At 50.9% G+C, this 20319-nt stretch overlaps 1 protein-coding gene across 1 annotated transcript in view; it reads left to right on the top strand.

Annotated features, from left to right (window-relative positions):
• The first annotated feature begins 9598 nt into the window (after positions 1–9598).
• ALX4 (ALX homeobox 4) overlaps positions 9599–20319 on the top strand; it is a 79773-nt gene continuing 69052 nt past the window's right edge. Inside the window, exon 1 of the mRNA XM_072985972.2 lies at positions 9599–10146. Coding sequence (XP_072842073.2) covers positions 9630–10146 — 517 coding nt within the window. The 5' untranslated portion in view covers positions 9599–9629. The remainder of the gene's footprint in view (positions 10147–20319) is intronic.

Here is a 20319-nt window from a genome sequence, read left to right as displayed (position 1 = left end):
GGAAAGCATCCCTCGGTGGGGCGGGAGGAGCCGCGGTGTTGCTAAGCATTGCTGGCCCCACAAATAAAAGGCGCACGCGGAACGCCTCGCGCTTGGCAGCTGAGCGCAGAAATGTCCTTTCCGTCGTGCCCGGCAGCCAGCCGCGTTGCAAAAATAGGTGGCCTCGGCTTCTGGTGGGTCAGGTAGTAGGTACCCCGAAGGAGGAGGCCCTCCCTCTTTGTCCTCGATGGGAGACTTTAAACAAGAAAGAAAACTCTTGAAAGGAGACAGCTAGAACTGAACCCTGGAGAGGTTTGCCCGAGCAAGGACAGCGGAAGGGAGAGTTCCGGGGTGGGCGAGGGAAAGTGTTATGGAAAAGAGCTTCATCTTTCGGATAAAAGGGGGTTCTCACCTTCCCCCCCCTCCCAAAGACACTCTGAAAGTGATTCTTTTCCGATCGGAAGGCGGCAAAAGGGAAATAAACCTGTGCACTTTATTAAAATTTGGGAGAATTCATTTCTGGAAAAAATCAGGGAATGACCCCACGGTCGGGAAAACAATACAAATGCAGAAGCAGGAGATAACCTCGTTTCTGGAGACTACAGTTCTCAGAATCCCCCGCCAATGGGGCCTATGGGGGTCTGGAAGTAAGAATCCCAAGACAGGAACTCTCCCAGTATCTGCTCCCTAGGAACGAGATTATGTCAGGAAGGGGACTGATGTGAATCTCTTGTGAATCTACACCAGCACACTTAAAAGGCGTTACTTTACATCTTCCTGTTACCTTGACCCATGAGTTTGAACACCCTCACATATTATTTAGAAATAAATTCGTACCTGCCCTGTAATTTGTATTTACCTGAAACAAAACGCATACCCGATCCTCATCATCCGAAGCGAAGCCACACCGTCCAGTACCTTTACTTCAAAGCCAGGTGATGACCTATATGAATATTTCAGGAGTCAAGTCACACCCACGACCCAACTTAAACCAAAGTTTTATTTTTAAATAAAATTCCCCTTACAACCGGACATGTCAGATACATTCCGAAATACGTTGACACCCCCGAGACCCTACAAAACTGCAACCGAACAGAAAGGGACCTTTGAATGAATGCTTTTCGGAGGATACGCGGGGAGCTTTTTCCCTTGAATTCCCAATCAGTTTCTTCCAAGTAAATCACCACCCATCAGACTTAGGCAGAAAATGGCCTTTGGTGGCATCTTCCTTGCCGTACTATGTCAAGTTTTCGGTTTAGTTCGCATTTCTCCACCATGGATTGTCTTCCGTATGTACTTGAGTTCTTTAACTCAAAGAATCCGACCTCGCTCTCCCCCTTCCCTTTCTCTCGTCCTGGGCCAAGACTTGAACAAATGTTTTAGTTTTTAGGCTGTTAAATGGGACAGAAGAGCCTGAGAACACCGTGATTGGAGTAGGAACATAGGCTTCGCCTGCAGAAAGTTCTAGGGTCTAAATCTAGCATCTCCAGGATGGGCTGGAAAGGGATCCTGCCTGAGACCCCAGAGAACTGTTTCTTGTCAACGTGGACACTTGATGGTCTGACACACCGTATAAGGCGGTTTCCGAGCTTCCTGCCATCAGTGTTCCTACAGCAGACCCCACAGGTTGGGCACAATAAGAAAAACCCATTCCTGTTTATTTGCCACTGTGCATGCGCAGTCGCCCTGTTCCCTCCTAATTGGGAGGGTAGAAATCCACCCACTACTTCTTCAAGGACGGACTTGGCTCTATGGATTCCTATTTTGAGAAGTCTCCGTGGAGTGCAATCTGTGATCCAGAATCCCTTACTTGCCGAAAGGACATTCAAGTCTAGAGGGACTGAGAAGGTCATGAAATTTTCAAGCGCTACTTTAGAGAGAAAAGGCCGTAAATAGCATGCTTTAACAACCCGGTCCTATCCAGGTATACTCAAGAGAAAGTAAAGTTAAAAAAAAGAAAGTTCACTGAGAGCACAGATAGACTCATGGACGTTGCTTAGCAGCAGCCCAGCATTCTCCAGATACTTTGGACTACAAGGCTCATCAGCCCCAGTCACCATGGCCAAGGATCGGGATATAGAAGCTATACGTAGTCTGAAACACAGCGAGAGTACCATGTTGTTTACCTAAAAGACGCCTCGGTAAGAATGTTGTAAGAAAACCTTTTCTGTGCCCACCTTGACTTCTTATGTTCAGAACATCCATTCAGTTCAAAGGCACTTCACTCTTGGTACATACAAGGCCATCGTGTGGTTACAGATACAGGGGAGTAAGCCCTACTGGACTCAATTAGGCCTATTTTTCTGCCCTGACCAAAGAACCACGTCTTCCTCCCGCGCACGCTTACTCGGGAGTAAGTGGTTCACAACTGCTTGATGGAATTGGTTCTAGGTAAAGGTCGGGCTGAGAATAGTCCTTGCTGGGTGATTACAATTTATGCGGGGAGTGGAGAACGCCTGCAAGTGTCTTAGGATCAGCCATTTCTCTGCAACCACACATTCCTTTTATTACGTGAAACCCAAGAAAATAAAGTTTCCGATACATTTTCCTAACACTTCTATCCCAGGCTGCTTGAGTTCGTCTTGGCACTTCCCAGTCAAGGTGTTTGCTGAAGGCTGCCGTTGAAGTTGTCCGTATTCAGTCCCTTCTGCGTTGGGGAGTCCTTCCAGCTGTTACAATCCATTCAAGCTAAACCTGAGTTTGAAACCGTTTAGTCATTTACTGTCAAGGAGGGAGAACTTCGATAACCCGGAGCCGTCCTGACTCCCGCCGTTTACGGGATTCCGTTAACCACCCCGTCCAGCGCACTGGTCTCATCCTGACAATCTGGCGCTTCAAATTTCGACCGCGTTTCGGCGGGAGTCAAGTCTCGTTGCTGTCAGTGTAAGAGCAACTGCGATCCCAGGCATCCTGCTTATGGACGAACCCGGCAGAGAGGACTGAAAATAGAGGCGCCCGGGAGCAATTCGTGTTAGTCCTAGCCAGTTTAGCCTCACTAGCTGGCGTCGGTTTCCGCGAGATCCGAATTTGGCATTTGCTTGTGAACGGCTGGATCGTCCGGCTGAAACTCCTTGGCTTGGAAAGCAAAAGTTAACAGGGGGCCCGCTTTTAATCTTTAAACTACTTGTGCTAACTAGATGTATTTCTTTTTGCAGTCAGATACCTATAAGCGTCATGATCACCATCACCCTGAGTGAAAAGACTGCTGGGCCAAAGGAGCATCCTTGCTCCAATATATCGATCATTCGCAACGCAGCCCCACATTTTCAGCTTGGATCCGGCGCTCCTGAGGCGGGCAGATATAACAGAGGGGAATTTAAGTCCTACAGAGGGATGGAGCGGGTCTGTAAAGCTGCAGTAGTTCAGAACCCCGGACTAAGCGTGCAATCCTCTGCTAAGTTATCTAGGAGACAGCCCCAAAGGGCACCACATGATTTACTTGCGAAAAAACTGAGTGTCCAACCAGTTGGTGCTCCCACTGTAAAGACCACAGTCAGTGTTTCTTTCTAAGAGTAGCGCTGCTAGTATCTATCATTGTGCTACTCACTACGCTTTCATTGTGCCCTTTCCAGTTTCTCCGTGCGCGGGGAGTTTATGCCCAGCTGGAAGCTGGAAAAGACTGCAGTCGTACTGAGAGGGCTCTCTCTCTCTCTCTCTCTTTCTTTCTCTCTCTCTTTCTTTCTCTCTCTCTCTCTCAAGTCGGTGGGAAAACAGCCTAATTCCACCCTTTCCAGTGGTGCTTTCCACAATACAATTTCTAGGTGGATCGTTCACTTCATCTTGAGTCCGAGAATAACTTCTTCGTCGTCACCCCGTTGCCCCCTTTGTTCGACAATGATCTGAAAAAAAAAGGGGGGGGGATATCTACTTCTCTTCCTATCCACCTCCAACTGTATCATCTCAGGCAGGAAATCTAGCTTTTACCTCGGAGGGTTTTCTGAATAGCTTTGCTTTTTCCAAAGATCATGGGCAAGTTTTAATATTTTTTTTAGGAACTGAAAATTCCTAAGATATATATATCTTTTTAATTTTTTATTTTATTTTAGCTAGTTCCCTTCTGGTTCGGCAGCCAAGTCCTTCCATCCAGTCAGCTGGAGTGCTTTCTGTCGGATCTCCAAAAGCGCCTGAACCCTCGAAATCCTTGCTTTCTTCATACAGGAGAAACTTAACCGATCTAATTCTCCGGGTCCAGTGAACCCAATTCCCTGTTAACAATTTAGACCAGGCTCGGATTTGCCGGGACCTTGTTTTAACAATAGTTTCGTATGGAGAAAACTCAGTTTCCGAGACCGTTTTCATTCCCAACGTCCTGGCGCTGCCGCTTAGCTTCTGTCAATGCAGCGCGGCGGCATCTCCTGGGAAAGGCAAGAACAGGCTCAAACCACTAAGCGCCCCGAGAGATGAACAAACTTCGTGGAGAAAATAGCACAGAGGAGTGGGGCGGGGTGGGGAAGAAGTGAAAATGGGGACACACAGAAGGAAAAACTTGTACATTGCGGGGCCCGAAGACGAAAATAAACAAGAGGTACTGGGAGAAAGGAGATGAAGACAGAATTGTGCAGAAATCCTATGGACGTTCGCCTTCTTTTCTTCTTCTCTCTCTCTCTCTCTCTCATCAGAAGGTTCTGAGTTGTATTCTCTCGCCTGATCTACGATCCTGATTTCGAAGCTTTTCTAAACCCAGTTCTTCTGTACTTCTATGGACACTTATTGTCAGGTAAACGTGTCGAGGAGATTTCGCCGCGAATTCTCTTTACACTTTAGTCCTAAACCTGCCTTCAGAGTCAAACCACAGAGGACTGTGGAGAAGACTCGACCATGATTTCTAGCCCAACCCCGTTGGCTTGCAAATCCAGTAACTTTTAACTCAATTCCGTTCGAAGGGAACGGATCTTATGAGCACCGCTGTACCCTTTCCAACTCAATCCTGTGATCCATATTTTTTTTCGCCTTAACCAGGCGGTTAAAACGATTGACTTAAGCGGAACTGAAAAATAAAAGCTTTTAGGACTGGGTTTACAATCCGTGATTTCAATAATTTCTCCATTCAAAAATAAACCTCGGATCTAATAAACGGAATTCCTGAGGCTATATTTTTGTCTCTTCCGTTAAATAAGTCCTTCTTCTATTTGCCTTTTGAAACATCTTAATTTTGGTTACCAGAATGGATGGGGTCCCATGCCCGCATCATTGCTCTCCAGTTTCATTCTCTCCCCTGGCCTTCCTTATGCTCAATGTTTCATTGAAACCAAAATCACGACATATGGAGGAGGCAGTTTCTTAGGTCCTGTCGCTTTCAATGCAATTCAGCCGCCATTCACTTTAGTTGGGCTGAAGCCACAAGCGATTTAACCTTGCTGCCACTGAAAAGCGTAACCCCAGCCAGACCAGAATGGCTGCGGGTTTTTTGTGTTTTTCCCCCCCTCTGTGCTAAGCAGAAGTGTCCGAAGTCGGTTCTACTCCAAGTTTTCCTCGGCTGCGGTAGTTACGTCGCTGCACAGAAAGAACACAACACCTTCCTTCTTCCCCCTCCCAGTTCCACCCCACACCCCCAAATTCCCCCAACTTGCCTTTTCTCTGAGGATTTCCTTCTGCCTGTCCAGAAGCGGTTTTTAGAAAGACTCGGACGCATTGAGCTGATTTGGTTTTTATTAAGTCATAAGAGAGGGAGAGCGAGATGGGAATAAAAGGAGGGGGAGCGAGGGGGAGGCCCCAAAAATAAGGAAAGAATTAAGCAGGTAATAAAGAGAATAAGGAAGGAAAAGCCGCTGAAAGCTTTCTTGGATCAGAAACCTGCCCAAACGCTGCCCAGGAAGGATTTTGAGGGTTGTTTTGAAACCAAGTCCACACAATCGACGGGGATTTCTCAAAGGGAGGCGGCCTGGACTGTTTCAAAACTGAAAGAAGGAAAGGAAAGGAAAAGCAGCTTCCATAACTAGGCAGTGAGCTATCAAAGTCTGCCTGCCGGTGAGGTCGTGTGAGTGTGTACGTATGCATAGGCGCGCTCCTTATGAAGGAGCATTCATCGATGCCTCTTCCTAATTACGGCTGATAGACATTACACTGCTCTGTGGATTTCCTGCGTCCTAATAATGACTGCTCGGGCCCTAGGCTGAAAATTAAGGGGAAAAAAGGACTTAAGAAATATCAACCGGGGAACAGGCCAATGTGGTGTTTCCCAACTGGACACGGACCCCTTTGCCCGCGCAGTTAAACAGGTGCTTCGGCTAAAACCGATTTACCGGTCCCTTCTAGTCAGTGGAACCGAATCCAAATATAAGTATGCCGCCAGGGCTCGTATGGACGTTTAAATCGCCTTGGGCGCCGCTGGTCCGCCTTAGGAACAGTACATTCCAGCCCTATTCTATTTGTTGTTTAGTCTTTTAGTGGTGTCCCACTCTTCGTGACCCCATGGACGCCAGGCCCTCCTATCTTCCACGGCCTCCCGGAGTTGGGTCAAATTCATGTTTGTTGCTTCGATGACACTGTCCAACCATCTCATGCTCTGTCGTCCCCTTCTCCTCCTGCCTTCACACTTTCCTAACATCAGGGTCTTTTCCAGGGAGTCTTCTCTTCTCATGAGATGGCCAAAGTATTGGAGCCTCAGTTTCAGGATCTGTCCTTCCAGTGAGCACTCCGGGTTGATTTCCTTCAAAATGAATAGGTTTGTTCTCCCTGCAGTCCAGGGGACTCTCAAGAGTCTCCTCCAGCACCCCAATTCAATTCTTCTGTGGTCAGCCTTTTTTATGGTCCAGCTTTCACTTCCATACATCACTACAGGAAAAACCATAGCTTTGACTATGCGGACTTTTGTTGGCAAAGTGATGTCTCTGCTTTTTAAGATGCTGTCGAGGTTTGTCATCGCTTTCCTCCCAAGAAGGAAGCGCCCTATTCTATACTGCCTAGTTATTATATCATCTTACGGTCTTATCCCAATCGGCAAAATCAAAGATCCCGAATTTAAAACGATTACTTAAATCGATTTAAGTATTAATGGAGCAAAACAATGCACAGGAATTCTCTTTCAGTTTGCCTTGACTTCTGCCTGCAAGGAAAACAATAGAGGGCACAGCTGCTTTCTCAGGGAACAAAACTATTTCTCCTCAACACCCTTCTCACCCAGCAAACGATTCCTGTTTCTTTCCGCAGTTCACCTCTGTTCCTTTGTCTTAACTACCAGTAACGATTTTTCCTATCATTACCATTAATATTGTCACTATTCTGTATTATTCCCCGGAGGGGTAAAGTCTTTGCGGCAGGGACAGCCCAGCGCAGAAAGGGTTAAGCATCCTTCGAAAGGAGAAGCCGCGGATGCCGTTTGCGTAATATCTTTATTACTGAAAACTTCAAGGTAAAGAGAGCGAGAGAGAGCGAGAGGGCGCGCGCAATGCAAACCAGATGTGGGGCTGGAAAACGGAGGGATTACAAAGGAAGAGGGAGAAAATCGAGCAGAAAGGGACGGCAGGAGTTAAAATGGGGAAGGCGGAGCGTCGGGCAGGGTCCCAGACTTCTACCGGATCCGTTTCAGAGGCCCTGGAGTAGTGAACGCGGAGAAGAGGGTAAACCAAAGCCTCCTCCTTGGAAGCGCCGTCGAGCGCATTGCCGTCCGCGATGGCCCTCGCTCCTCGCTCGGGCAGACACCGCAAACCTCCGGCGGGCAGGACTCCCCGCCGGAGGAGGGAGGCGGCGGGAGGACTTAATCAAAACGAAACCACCGGCAGAAAAAGCACGCCCGCCACTTGTGTTGGTTTGCCTGTATTCGTGTTGGCGGAAGGAGGAAAGAAAGGCGCGGGAGGCGGGGGAAGGGAATCCCGTTTCCTCCAAGGAGGACGCGTCTCTCCTTCTCCACCCCTGCGTCCTTTCTGCGCATCTTAAGCGAATGTCGTTCAAGGCAGGCAGAAATACTTAGCTAGTGAACCTTTGACTTTCACAATCTTGGGAGGCTGAAGAGAGTGGAACCAGTCGGATTTCCATCTGCTTCGAGCTATTTTCCCGACATAAATGCCCAATTTGGGCGAACCATCAAAAAACCCACCGAGCGGCTGTCAGTTTGTCTCACCAAGAAGGACCGACAGAAGGTCCTCCTAGTCACGGGACAGCTGGGGAGGGGAAAGAGGAACGGCTGCTTCCCTTCCATCCTAAATGCCTAAGAGCCTCGTGGCGCAGTGGTTAAAACGCTGTACTGCAGCTAAAACTGTGCTCACGACCTGGGGTTCAAATCCCAGGTAGCCGGCTCAAGGTTGACTCAGCCTTCTATCCTTCCGAGGTCGGTAAAATGAGTACCCAGCTTGCTGGGGGGGCAATGTGTAGCCTGTATAATTAAAAATTGTAAACCGCCCGGAGAGTGCTTGTAGCGCTATGGGGCGGTATATAAGTCCAATAAATAAATAAATAAATAAATAAATAAATAAATAAATGTATTCAATATTTGAATACGCACATACAGACTTACTGTGGGCCTCAGTATACGTGCTAACATTGCCCTAAGCAGCTTTGTCATCTCGCCTCGCCACAAAACTCCAGAGCGTAGAAAAGTTGTGTTGGACTACAGCTCCCAGAATCCTCCAGCCTACAAGACACTGGTTGGGGATTCTGGAATCTGTAGTCCAAAAAACTATTTTCCAAGCCTTGTTCAATCTGACATCCAGCGTCTGTGGCAGGGGAAAAAAACAGACACATTTTTTAAAAAGAAAATGACCAAATCCACCGATGCTCCTGTTGAAGCCACAAAGAAAAGTGATTGGAAGTCCCCGGACCCTGGCAGTTTCCTGGCTCAGAAGCCCCCGCCGGAGCGAATGGGCCGTGGCATTGCCATTCCTGCCCGTACTTTCGCCTCGCACAGATCGTCTCATTCAGACTCTAATTGCATTAATGTCATGTGGCTGATACTTTCCTGAATTTTTCTTGTGTTGTCGTTTTTATTTGGGGGGTGGGGGTGAGCTCCCTTTCCTGTAATTAAATAAACAAATACATAAACGGAACAGAGTCCCACTTCCCTGATCCCCCATCCCACCCTACTTCCTTTCCCTCTACTTGTGGGCTGGGCAGGGGACGGAGAAGCGGGTTGTTTGGTGTGTGGAGCTGGATGCCAAGAGGAAAAGTTGAGGGGGGGAAGGGGGGCAATATGGGGCGGGAGGGAGAGAGAGAGAGAGAAGAGTTAGCCTGAAGAGGGGTTCCTCCCCCTTTCTTCCTCTCCACCGCCCCCCCTCCAAGCACCCCCACCCCCCCTCCAAGCCCCGGGCCAGTCCTCCCAGCCTGTTTCCTAGGCTCTGGGAGTAGGAGACCCAGAGCGAGCGAGAGGGAAGGCTGGAGGGAACAGACCTTCTCTTTCTCCAACCCCCCCCCCCTCCTGCCCGCTCTTGCTAGATCTTCAGGGGGCGTCGCGGGTTGGGGGCATCTGCTTAGTTTTCCAGCACATCTGAATCCTCTTAGTGCTCGCCCGGCCAGCTCGGGGTGTGTTGGTGCGCGAGTGGAGGGAGAGAGCAGGAGAGCGGCGCGGGGGGGGGGGAGAGAGAGAGAAAGCAGCGGTGGGAGGGGGAGGCCTCGCGCCGGACTGGTGTGGCGGGGGAGGGGGCGGGAGCGAGCCCGAGCTCGGGCTCGCGGCGGTGCGCAAGGGAGGACACGGCGGCCGGGCCCTTTTAATTGTAGGCATGAATGCCGAGGGGTGCATCTCCTTTTGCGACCCAGCTGCCGCCGCCGCCGCTGCCATGGATTCCTTCTACAACAACGCCGCCTCGCAGGGCAGCGCCGCCGACGGCTCCTCGCCTTTTAGGGCATTTCCCGGCGCTGGCGGCGGCGGCGGCGACAAGTTCAGCCCCGCTTTCCTGGCCGGCAAAGGGCAAAGCTTTGGCGACAGTACCAGCAACGGCGGCGGGGGCGGCGGCAGCAACAGCCCGAAGTGCCGGAGCCGCTACAGCCAGCCGGAATGCCAGGGCCTGGACGGCGCGGGCGGCGGCAGCGGAGGGCAGCAGCAGCAGCAGCAGCAGCAACAGACCCTCTCGGCCGCCGCCTTTAACAAGTATCACCCGCAGCAGCAACAGCCTCCGCCGCCGCCGCCGCCGCCGCTCTACGGGCAGAGGAGCTCCTGCAAAAGCCCTCCCGGTGGCGGCAGCCTCAAGCTCCCGGACACCAGCGGCCACAACGGAGCCCTGCAGCTCTCCTGCTACGGTGAGTCCCCGCATCGGCCTGGGCTGGGGCGGGGGCGGGGGTGGGGTGGGGGCGAGAGAAGGCCCGGTGGGGCGGAGAGGACTGCATGGAAGTCACCCTTCCTTCTGTCTTGGGGCGCACCTCGCGATCAGCGTTTTGGTCCCGTCCAGTCCCGTCCGATCCTTCCAGCTCTGGTGCGGCGCATTCACCTTGGCCGCACCGGGGAATAGGGTTCGGGCTTAGGGTTTACCCCCCCCCCCCCCCGTCCTGCCGCGGAGGGTAACAGGGCTGTTTGATTCCTCCCATCTACGCGGCAGGACTCTGGAAGAAGTGCGGTATCTCGCCCCGCCTGGTTTCGGAAAGGGCACCGCGGGCGCGCCTCGCTTCTCGCGAAGTTCCCCGCACCAGGGAAGCCCCCGCGCGCGGCCATGACATACACGGGCGGCGTCCTTCTGTAGAGCTCCTCAAAAAGAAAAGGCAGCCCGAGATCTAAGATTGCTTGCTCAGAGTCTGAGCAGATAGGCTTCACTGGTTGGCGGGCTGGGCGGGAGGCTTTGCTCGGAAAAGCATTTCTTGGCAATACTTTCCGCTGATCGCGCTGGAATTTATTTCTAAGTAACGCTAGGTAGAGGCTAGAGGAATAAAAGGCGTTTGGGAGTGATGGGCGATCTTAGATCCAAAAAAATGTCGTGTGATTTGATTGCTTTGTTTCGTTTCTAGTAACTCGCCAAAACTTGAGATTCAGTGCTCCTTTTCTGGTTAAGTGCCTTTTCTCCTCCTTCCCCGATTAAGGGCGATTTCCTTAATTACCGCCTAGTCTGTCTCTCCAAACACCTTTCAGCTCTCTATGCTCAGCCTCCCAGAAGACACCTCGTAGCCCGCCGTTCGCAAAGTGCTGGGCCCTGCTCTTCCGATGATTTCACGCAGCGTGTCATTAGTGGCAATTAAAGCATCGCCTCCTCGCGCTGGCGTGTTGAATTAATGACTAGCCTTAGCCCGGATTCATTCTCGTTATAAGTTTAACGACCTGGTTAAAATGGCAGGGAAAATGTTTGCTTAGAAGGCTGTTATTTCGGGAGGATAAATTAGCGATAAGAGAAAGTGAAAATAAGATTATCTCTCCGGGTCATCTGCCTCCGCCCCTCCTCGCGAACTAGTCCGTTCGTGTCCCTTGAGCAATCTTCCTTTCGGTCTTACTGACCAGATTCACTTAACTTTAAAAATCTAGTTATTCAGTGCGATGGCTTCCCAAGCACATGGATTCAGATCTAGAATTTTACACAATGCGATCCCCGTGTTTAAAATCCCGAAGCCACATCCCATAAGCGAGGAAACGTGTTTTAGAATTTGGAGACGTTCTTTAACTGACTGAAGACATGGTTTCCCCTTCTTCCACCTTCTCCTCTGTGGTTCCCAGGAAGGGAGCTCGAACACGGTCAAGCCGCAGGAAAAAGAATCAAGAACGGTCCTCCTCGAAAGTGGTGGAACACGATCCGGCCCAACGCTGACCCTTTCAAGTCCCTTTGATTAAAGTCCCCCAGTGAAGGGCTCTTAAACAACTTCGGATTGAATCATGACCAATAACAGGAGAGACAAACTGAACCTAATTTCATTGGCCTGAAGGGCACTATTGGCTGGAATCCTTCGTTGTTTTATTTTAATTCCACTCTCATAGGATCCCACTCTCAAATGATATCCCCGTTTACTGTATCTTCGTAATAGCCCCCTGAGAGACACAGAGTAGATAAAAACTGACTGGCTCAAGGGCACCTCGTCAGGTGAAAGGGGATCGGGGCCATTGAACCCCCAGCTCCACATAGCCAACTCCCGATCCACTGCACCGCAGGGCTTGGGCGAGGGGGGTCATTGCAGATCGATCCGTCTTTTCCATTTGGTTCTTTTAGCCGAGGTTACTTTGGGGAGACGTGCTCTTTCTCTTTCCTCCCCCTTCCGCGCACTCCTCCTCCCCTCCCTTCACTCCCTTTCTCGTCTTCAGAGCTCGCTCTCCTCTCCCCCTCCCGGGCCGCAAATGGCATCGGAAGTCTACGAGTGTTTTCTGCCCTAGAGGGAAAGCGAGAGGGCCCGGGGTTACGTTAACAAGCCATCCATCACTGGCACAGCAAAACCATCCTCGATTTCTTCCTGCGCTTTTTCTGGCTTCCCCCTAAAATAACTAGCCGTTTTTCAGAAGGAGCTGCTATTCTTTCTTCTCTTTTGTCCTTGAGGGTTTGTTTGCCCCCTTTTGCGGGTTAAAAGCCCTAATGCGGTGCAAAGCCGGTTGCGCAATTGCGCATCCAGTCTAAGAGCTCAGTAATAAAATGCGGGAGGCCGAGGATATTCGCTGAGGTTAGGGGAACTCTTAAAGACTCGGTTGTTAAGCCTGCCAATAAGGCGTAGGCAGAAAACCCAGCATGAAGCCCCCTGTATAATTCACACACACACACACACACACAAAACACACACACCGCCTTTTTTTCTTCTAGGCCTGGGAGCGCTCTGTTCAGGACGTTCCGAGAGGGAAGGAGTCGTGCGTTTCTTTTCAAGGTGCCCTATTGAAGAGATGGAAGGAGATCACTTGTCTTTCATCTTTGAGCGAACAAACCTCCTTACTCCCGGACCACTGTGTCTTTACAATCCTGTTCCGAATCCAGCTAAACCGTCTTCATTGCCAGAGGAATCGCATCCAGCTGGACCTGAATTAGATTATGGATCAGGTCGTTCGAAGATGACAGGACTCCAGATCCCCGCTCTCCCCGTCTTTAGGAAATCTCGATAAATTATTTAGAAGAGGGTGCACTCATCACTTTATTAGGCAGAACAAATGTAGCAGGCGAGTGAGGTTCCTCCGCAAGCAAGTGCTTAGGAAACAGAAAAGGCAGCTGTCGAAACATGTCCCGGCCGAGGAAACTAGAAGAGGGGAAAGCCACAGGATGTAACAAGTCCCTAGGGCCACTCTGGAGCGAAGTTAGAAATTAACTCCACTCTGCATTTTAATATCAGTGTTTCTATGAAATGGAGCTTGAGAAAGTAACTTTTTGGACTACATTACCCAGAATCCCCCTGCCAACACGGCAGGCGTCTGGGAGCTGTGGTCCAAAAAAAAAAAAAAAGCGATGTCACTCCGAATTGGGCTCTGAAGCAAAAGAAGGTCCAGGCCACAGGTGATTTGTCCCCTAGGAAACTGATGGTGTCCGAAGTCTCCCCAGAGCTAGAACTTTTCCCCCTTACCCTCCGGGCAGGTGCCCCAGTCCCGAAATCTAGGCAAGAGTTTTCCCTCCTGGCTCCGAACGGGACCCCTTCGAAACGGACAAAGAGGCAGAATCTACCGCAGCCGCGGCGCGCTCAAGGCGCTATAACGGGCGGAGCGCAGCCCTCCAGCCACTGGCATCAAGAACCGCGGGCTCACCTGCGCCGCCGGAGCGGTCGTTAGTCTCCACCTTTCCGTCCTCCCCGCCCCGCCTGTCTCCGTCGGCATCCCTGAGAATTTCAAGGTGATGAGTCGGGCGGACAGGACGGAAGCATCCCTCTTGGAAAGATTCCCCGACACTTGCCATGGATCTGTTTAAAATAACCACTTGGATTCCGCTCACTGCCCTGCTGGGATGCATATGGGGAGCCCGCAGATTCTCATCCCAACTCCCGGCTGAGTCCCGTGAGCCATTACCGTCCTAGACCATTACATCTGCATTCTGAGATTCCAGCTAAGTAGGCTCAGATTCCGGGCCCTTCGAATTAACAAGTCCTGGCTGCTACAGTAAAATCGTAGTAGGAGGAGAAGGGGCAGGTCCGTTTATATACAGATGACCATGACTTGTTCCGGCGTCTGAAATTAACTCGCTCATAATATTTTTATTACTAATCCAGCCTCAGTTATTTAGTAATTGCACTCATTAAAGCCAACCGGATTTAATTTCCTAATTAACGTGGACAACAGCAACAATAAAACAAAGTACAATACAGTAATAATCGTCCAGAAACACTTTAGGATACATGGCGACTGGCACCGCAGCCGTAGCGCCCACTTCTCTTAGGCCACGATGTCTGTCTTTTCAAAAATGGGGAAGAAAAGCAAAACGCCTGTATTCCGCTCGACTTCCAACGACCTTTAAATCAGAGACCCGGTTTCAAAGCCGGGCTTTGAAACGGCTTTATAGCGCCTCGTGTGATGTGGTTGAAAGGACAAGGCAATTTAATGAGAGCCACCTGGACGTGAGTGGATCATTAATACAATAAGAAGGAATATTGATTAAAGAATGATTTCTTGTTAGCAGATTGTTGGGCGGGGTGCGGCGTTAAGTGTTGTCAAATGACTTTTCTGAAGCAGACTGTATCCGAGCTTGGAAATGTTACTTTTTGGACTACAGCTGCCAGAATCCCTCATCCCCATGCCGGCCCGGAGCATCGGGAAACCTGCCGTCCAAACAACAACAACATCAACAACTTTTCCAAAGCGCTGCCGCGTACATCTCTTCTCCCTTTGGTGGATGGACGGATCGAGCGATCGGTGGCTACAGGGCAGATGCTTAAATCCTGGACGTGGGCCAGGGACTTCAGAGTGGAGCAAACCTTTGATATGTGGGGTGGCCGAAATGGGGCGACGGGGAAGGAAGAGCTATTTGTGGTTCTTGCACATACAAAAAGTGATACAGGCACACACGGGCCGCTTCATCCCAGGAATGGGCCAAACCGCCCGAGCTGGTCTGGGGGCTGGAAAGCGAGCAGCCGCCGCTTGCTAGCCGAATGGCCGGCTGCCTCCAAGGTCGCTTCCTCCCGTTCTTGAAGCCCTCCTCAAGGCCGCTTCTTCTCCTGCCGCCGAGCAATTGCAGACGCGCCTTCGGGTGAGCCTCTTCTGCAACCGGATCCCTTAACGAGTGGTCGGCCTTGGGCAGGAGGATGGCCGTAAACGGCAATAAGCACTAATGGCCTGGAGGATGGTTTTGGTTAACCAGCGCCGGCAGGCTTTGCCAAACCCCAGCCCAGCTCCTGTTGACTTCGCCCCGGCGTCGGGCTCCCTTGGAACTCCCAACAGGAAGATCGGTCCGCCTGGTCTTCCCATTAGAGAGGAAAGTGACTTGAGGGGAAGGCAGTGTGGAAAAACCCTGGGCGGAGAGACCGACGGCTGACGAGTAAACCCACCTCAGCGCTGGGTGATCTTTTCAATGCGCTTCTTATTATACCCCGGATCCTACAAAATATTTGCTTGGCAGCGAAGGCCGCCTATCCAGTTCTTCGGAAGCGAGCCGCATTGAAACCAACGGCACTGGCCGCCAGCAAATCTGTTTTAGGATCTGGATGCCGGGGGGGGGAGAGGAAAGGGAGCGTAGAGTCAGTCCTCTTTGGAACAAGGAGGGCTCCCTGTTGCGGGGGGTGGAAGGAGTGGGTGTTCCTGAAAATGATCTTCTGAAAGCTTGGCAAAGTCAAACACAGCGGCCTACACCTTCCTGTACAAGTTACACATTTCACCTCCCTGGCGTTGGCTTTCCCCTTCAAGCAGAACTTCCAGATCCCGTCGGGTGGTGGACTTGGGCCTACTGTCTTTAGCGGAGCCCACTTTCACATTCCTTGTAAATCCATGGAAGCCAATGGGACTTCCCTGATGGACATTGAAGGTCGGCTATAAATCCCTTCCGTGTTTTCTAGCCAGGTCGAGACCCGAGCCGCTATCGCTTTGGCCATGAATAATTGAGATCCGCTGGGCTCCATGAGAAAACAGGCGGCGGTGGATTCCTTAGCAGTTTTCCCATTTCATTCCCACAGTTGAAGCCTCAGACCCAGCCGGCCCCATCTTTAGGCAGGATGAGGCATGTACCTCCGGAGCCAGATTTCGGTTCATGGATGATTCAATAATTAAGTTGTTTTATTGTATTTTTGCTGACAGAAATGGAGTAAGGAGTTTTGGTGATTTTCTGCTTCTTGTGACAAAATAATTTACCTAGCTTTGGATGCAATCCACACTGAATCGGGTGGGTGAGAGGTCAATAAACGTCAGAACAGAGGCCCCGCAGCAGCTTCCTGCTGGTGAGGAATGTAACATTTGACTAAACCTAAATACTGACTTTGCCAATGCATTTTGTGTGATACTATGCATTCTTAGTTCTTCTGTATGGCGTGGAATCCTGCACTTTTGACACAGTCTTCTATTTAAAAACAGAGAAGAATTTAAAATGTGGATTTGTTCCAAGATGGTAAGAATGTTTTCGATCAAGAGGGTGACCCATGCAGTAGGAGTAAAACGAATCATGATCAAAAATATGAAACACATAAAATACTTACGCCAAATACTAAGGTGACATAACGAGAAATGTTACGTGGATGATGAGCAGTAACAATGTACAGATTGTTACTGCTCATCATCCAAGGCAAAGGAATCGCAGACAGGAAGAAAACGTAGGGCTGGTATAGATACAATGCAACATTATTGTCCGGAGCTGCCGAGTCCAAAGTCAGAACCGGTCAGGATGATTTCCAACCTCCGGCAGGAAAGGAACGGAAAGCAGGAGTAGGAGAAATATCTTTGAAAGATCATTCATTCATAAACAAACCCCAAACCCAATAATAATTTTCTTGTTCTTGGTGCCTTGGGAGGCCAGTTACAGCTCACACCGGCTTGCCTGGTGCTTCTTTTGAAACCTCTGTTTCGCTCCTGGGACCGTTACGGGACCGCCGGTACTCAATGCCAGGGGAGCCGGGGAGGCTTCGGCCATTTGCCCCAGACAGATTGCAGATCCCTGGGCTCCCGCAGGCAGAACTTACCCAGGAAACAACCGTTTCCTGCTAGCACCGAAAGCCAGGGGAGTCGCCCATCCCAAGACCCGCTTGGCCCAATTCCTCCCTAGACAGCCCAGTTGTAACTAAGCCCATTTGCCCCTCGACTTCCTCAAGGCTCCCTCTTCTACCACCACCCGCCGGGAACTGATGGCCACGCACCTCTTTGAGAGCCGGCCGCATCTCGGGGACTTTCAGCCTGATGGGAAGGAAGAGGAGCCCCTTGTCTAAGAGTCAGGCGGGGTGCCTTTGAAACCGGTTGGTTCCCGAAGGGAAAGGGGTGCCTTCGAGCATCCGTTAGAAGCAAGAGCGCTTGGACGGTGTGGTCTTAGGCAAGTCTACTCGGAAGTCTGTCCCTTTGCTGGTCTGTCTAGGAGTGGCGCCTATAGGATACACCACCGCCACCCCAATCTCTGTCGGTAACAAAGAGAGGGCCAAGGCATCCTGTTTCCCCCGCGCCTCTTCACTCAGAAGTTTGTCTCGAAAGAGATTGTCATTGGACAGAATTTTGGAAAGACGCTTAGTGACATCTCCCCCAACAAAAAAGGACATCCAGATGGAAATAAGTGCTTTTGTTTACTGCAGGCTTGGTTAATTCTTTTAGGGAAGGAGGGCAAAAAGGAGGAAATATTTACTTACAGCATCTGTGTGTGTGTGTGTGTGTGTGTGTGTGTGTGTGTGTGTGTGTGTGTGTGTGTGTGTGTGTGTGTGTGTGTGTGTGTGTGTGTGTGTGTGTGTGTGTGTCCCCATTGTGCAAAACGGAGTGTCCACTGAATATTCTTCTCGCCTTGCTGCCCGATTGCATCTAAGATACGCATGCGCAAATATCCCGGGACGGGCGTCCCTTTTCTGAATACCACCCTCTTTACTTTTCCCCCTCAAAACTACCGTCTGCGGATTATTCCTCCGCAAAATGAAGCAGCAGCTAGAATAAAAACATAAAGCACAAGAGCAAGCTATATATTTGGATTAGAGGTGGGGAAGGGGGGAAAAACCCTTTGGAATGATTTATCGTTGAAAGTAATCTGCCTTACTATTTCTCCGACTTGGAGCTGAGATAAATTATATTTCTTTATACGGAAATATATCGCCGCCTTGAAATATGGCTTGGGGAGGGAGCCGGGATATTGCGCGGGGGTCGGGACGGGGGAGGCTGAGGCGGGGGGAGGAGGCCGGCTCTTTCCAGGCGTGTGAGAGAATGTGCCCTGGGATGTTTGCTCACCGGATTAAGAGAAAGAAAAACTGCTTTTCCTGGCACAGGAAAATCCTAAAGTGCCAGGCCTGGCAGCTCATAACGACCTGTTTTATTTTTCGAGCGACTCACCCAGGCAATCTCTAAAGCAGCCATTATGGGGCCTGTGGAAAGAAAGAAAGAAAGAGGGCATCCATCGGGATCGGAGGAGAAAGCGGCAGCCCTTTCCGGGCCATCCGCAAACACCTCCCCGCCACGGAGGCTGCTATCAGGGCAAAGGCGTCGCCGGCGGACCAGCCCCCCCCCCTCTGGGCCCATGGGAGTCGACGAGGAGCGCCCACCGGGCGGGCTTGCTTAAGCCAAGCTGCTGCCCCTCTACCGACCAGCATCATCCCCTAGCGATGACGTCGATTGTGCGTGCTGACTGGGGAGAGTGGGGTTTCTGTAGACCGGCACCCTCAAAAGTGTGTGTGTGATCTGGCGCCTACAAGGTATCTCATGGTCCTTCAACAAGAATCCCCCTCCGTAGAGATATTGGACCAGCGAACAGAGGTGAAGGACGCGAAGCACCTGATGGACAATCAGTGACTATTGTTGGGGAATCCAGGGTGGACTACAAATCCCAGAATCCCCCTGCCACGACGTTTAACTTCCCCAGTCTTTGCAACGAACTTGTAGGAGGCCTCTTATTTGCATTTTGCAATTCTGCACCAGCCCCGTAACAACGAAAGAAACCCAGCCACAAAAGACATCTGTGATTAGCTTTTTTTCGTTCCTCTCCTGCAAGTCGGGCAGCCTTCTTGTCCCGTTTGCAGTAACTCTTCGCCTGCAAATCCCTGGATCGTGTCTGAAGGCTCTCGAAGCGGGTGGCTCCGTGGCCTCGGCGCCTCAGCGAGAGGCATACCATAGCACACGATGCCAAACCCCGGGTATGTTCCCCCGGGTCGCTGCTGGTGCGGGTCCCTCTCTCTCCAATCATTTTCCATCATCGTTCAGACCGTAGAGGGCCCCTGGGAGTGGACCCTTTTCCTCTCTAGCTTGAAGGCCTTGTTGCCCTCGCCTCCTTTTGTGAAGCAAACTGGCTCCCCCTCAACGGAAAGCCATCGATCTGACCAGCAGCGGCGCGAAGGGAAAAAGTCTCTCGGTCACCGCCCAAATACCCTGATGGGACATCCCTCCCCGCCCGCCTTTTTGGTGATCCGTCGGAAACCTGGTCTTCTTCAGAGCTTGGGAACGTTACGAGGACAACTCCCAGAATCCCCCATCCAGTAATGAAGGATCCAGGGAACTGCTATCCACAGATAACTGTAACTTTTCTGTGCCGCCTGTTACATACCAAGAGCTACCATCCCGGATCTATAGAGCGGAAGCAGACCGCCGCCCGTCCCCCTCCGGACCTGATCTTTGATTCTTCTCCGCGGGAGGAGTCCGTAGCCCCGCCCCCTAAGCCAGATCCCAGAAGTCCTGCGGCTGACTCAGACCGCCCCCGTGTCTGGTCCCAGCCTGCCTGAGAAACCGCAACCGGGCTTCCAAGCTCACCAAACCGAGTGCTGACAGGCGGCGATGGGGCGCCTGCTAAGCACAACCGAGCTGCTCTTCTTCTTCTTCTTCTTCTTCAGCCTCTTGGCTCAACGCTGTAGTCCCACCCAAACTGGCAAGGTGGGAGCAAGGAAGGGCTGTAACGAGGATGGGGGAAATTGGGCTTTCCCCCCCCAAATTCAAAGGCGGCCAAAATCTAGGGGTGAATCTATCAGTGCCTCCCAATCCTGGATCTGTTCCTTTTTCTTTTTAAAGCAGAACCTTTCTTTTTATTTTTGGGCAGCGCAACATCCTGCTCCTCGTTTTTCTTAATGAGGGTGAAAGAGGAGAGTGAAGCCCAACATAAAAAAAAATCAAAGATCGTGGCCGCTGGTCCCATCACCTCCTGGGAAATAGAAGGGGAAGATACGGAGGCAGTGACAGATTTGACTTTCTTGGGCTCCATGATCACTGCAGATGGGGACAGCAGCCACACAATTAAAAGACGCCTGCTTTTGGGGAGGAAAGTGATGACAAACCTAGACAGCATCTTAAAAGGCAGAGACATCATCTTGCCGACAAAAGTTCTGCATAGTCAAAGTTATGGTTTTTCCTGTAGTGATGTATGGAAGTGAGAGCTGGACCATAAAGAAGGCTGACCGCTGAAGAATTGATGCTTTTGAATTGTGGTGCTGGAGGAGACTCTTGAGAGTTCCCTG

Source organism: Pogona vitticeps, chromosome 1, assembly GCF_051106095.1.
Source record: "Pogona vitticeps strain Pit_001003342236 chromosome 1, PviZW2.1, whole genome shotgun sequence".
NCBI classification, from domain to species: domain Eukaryota; kingdom Metazoa; phylum Chordata; class Lepidosauria; order Squamata; family Agamidae; genus Pogona; species Pogona vitticeps.
Note: the sequence above shows the minus strand (reverse complement) of the source record. Positions and strands in the feature narration are given on the sequence as shown.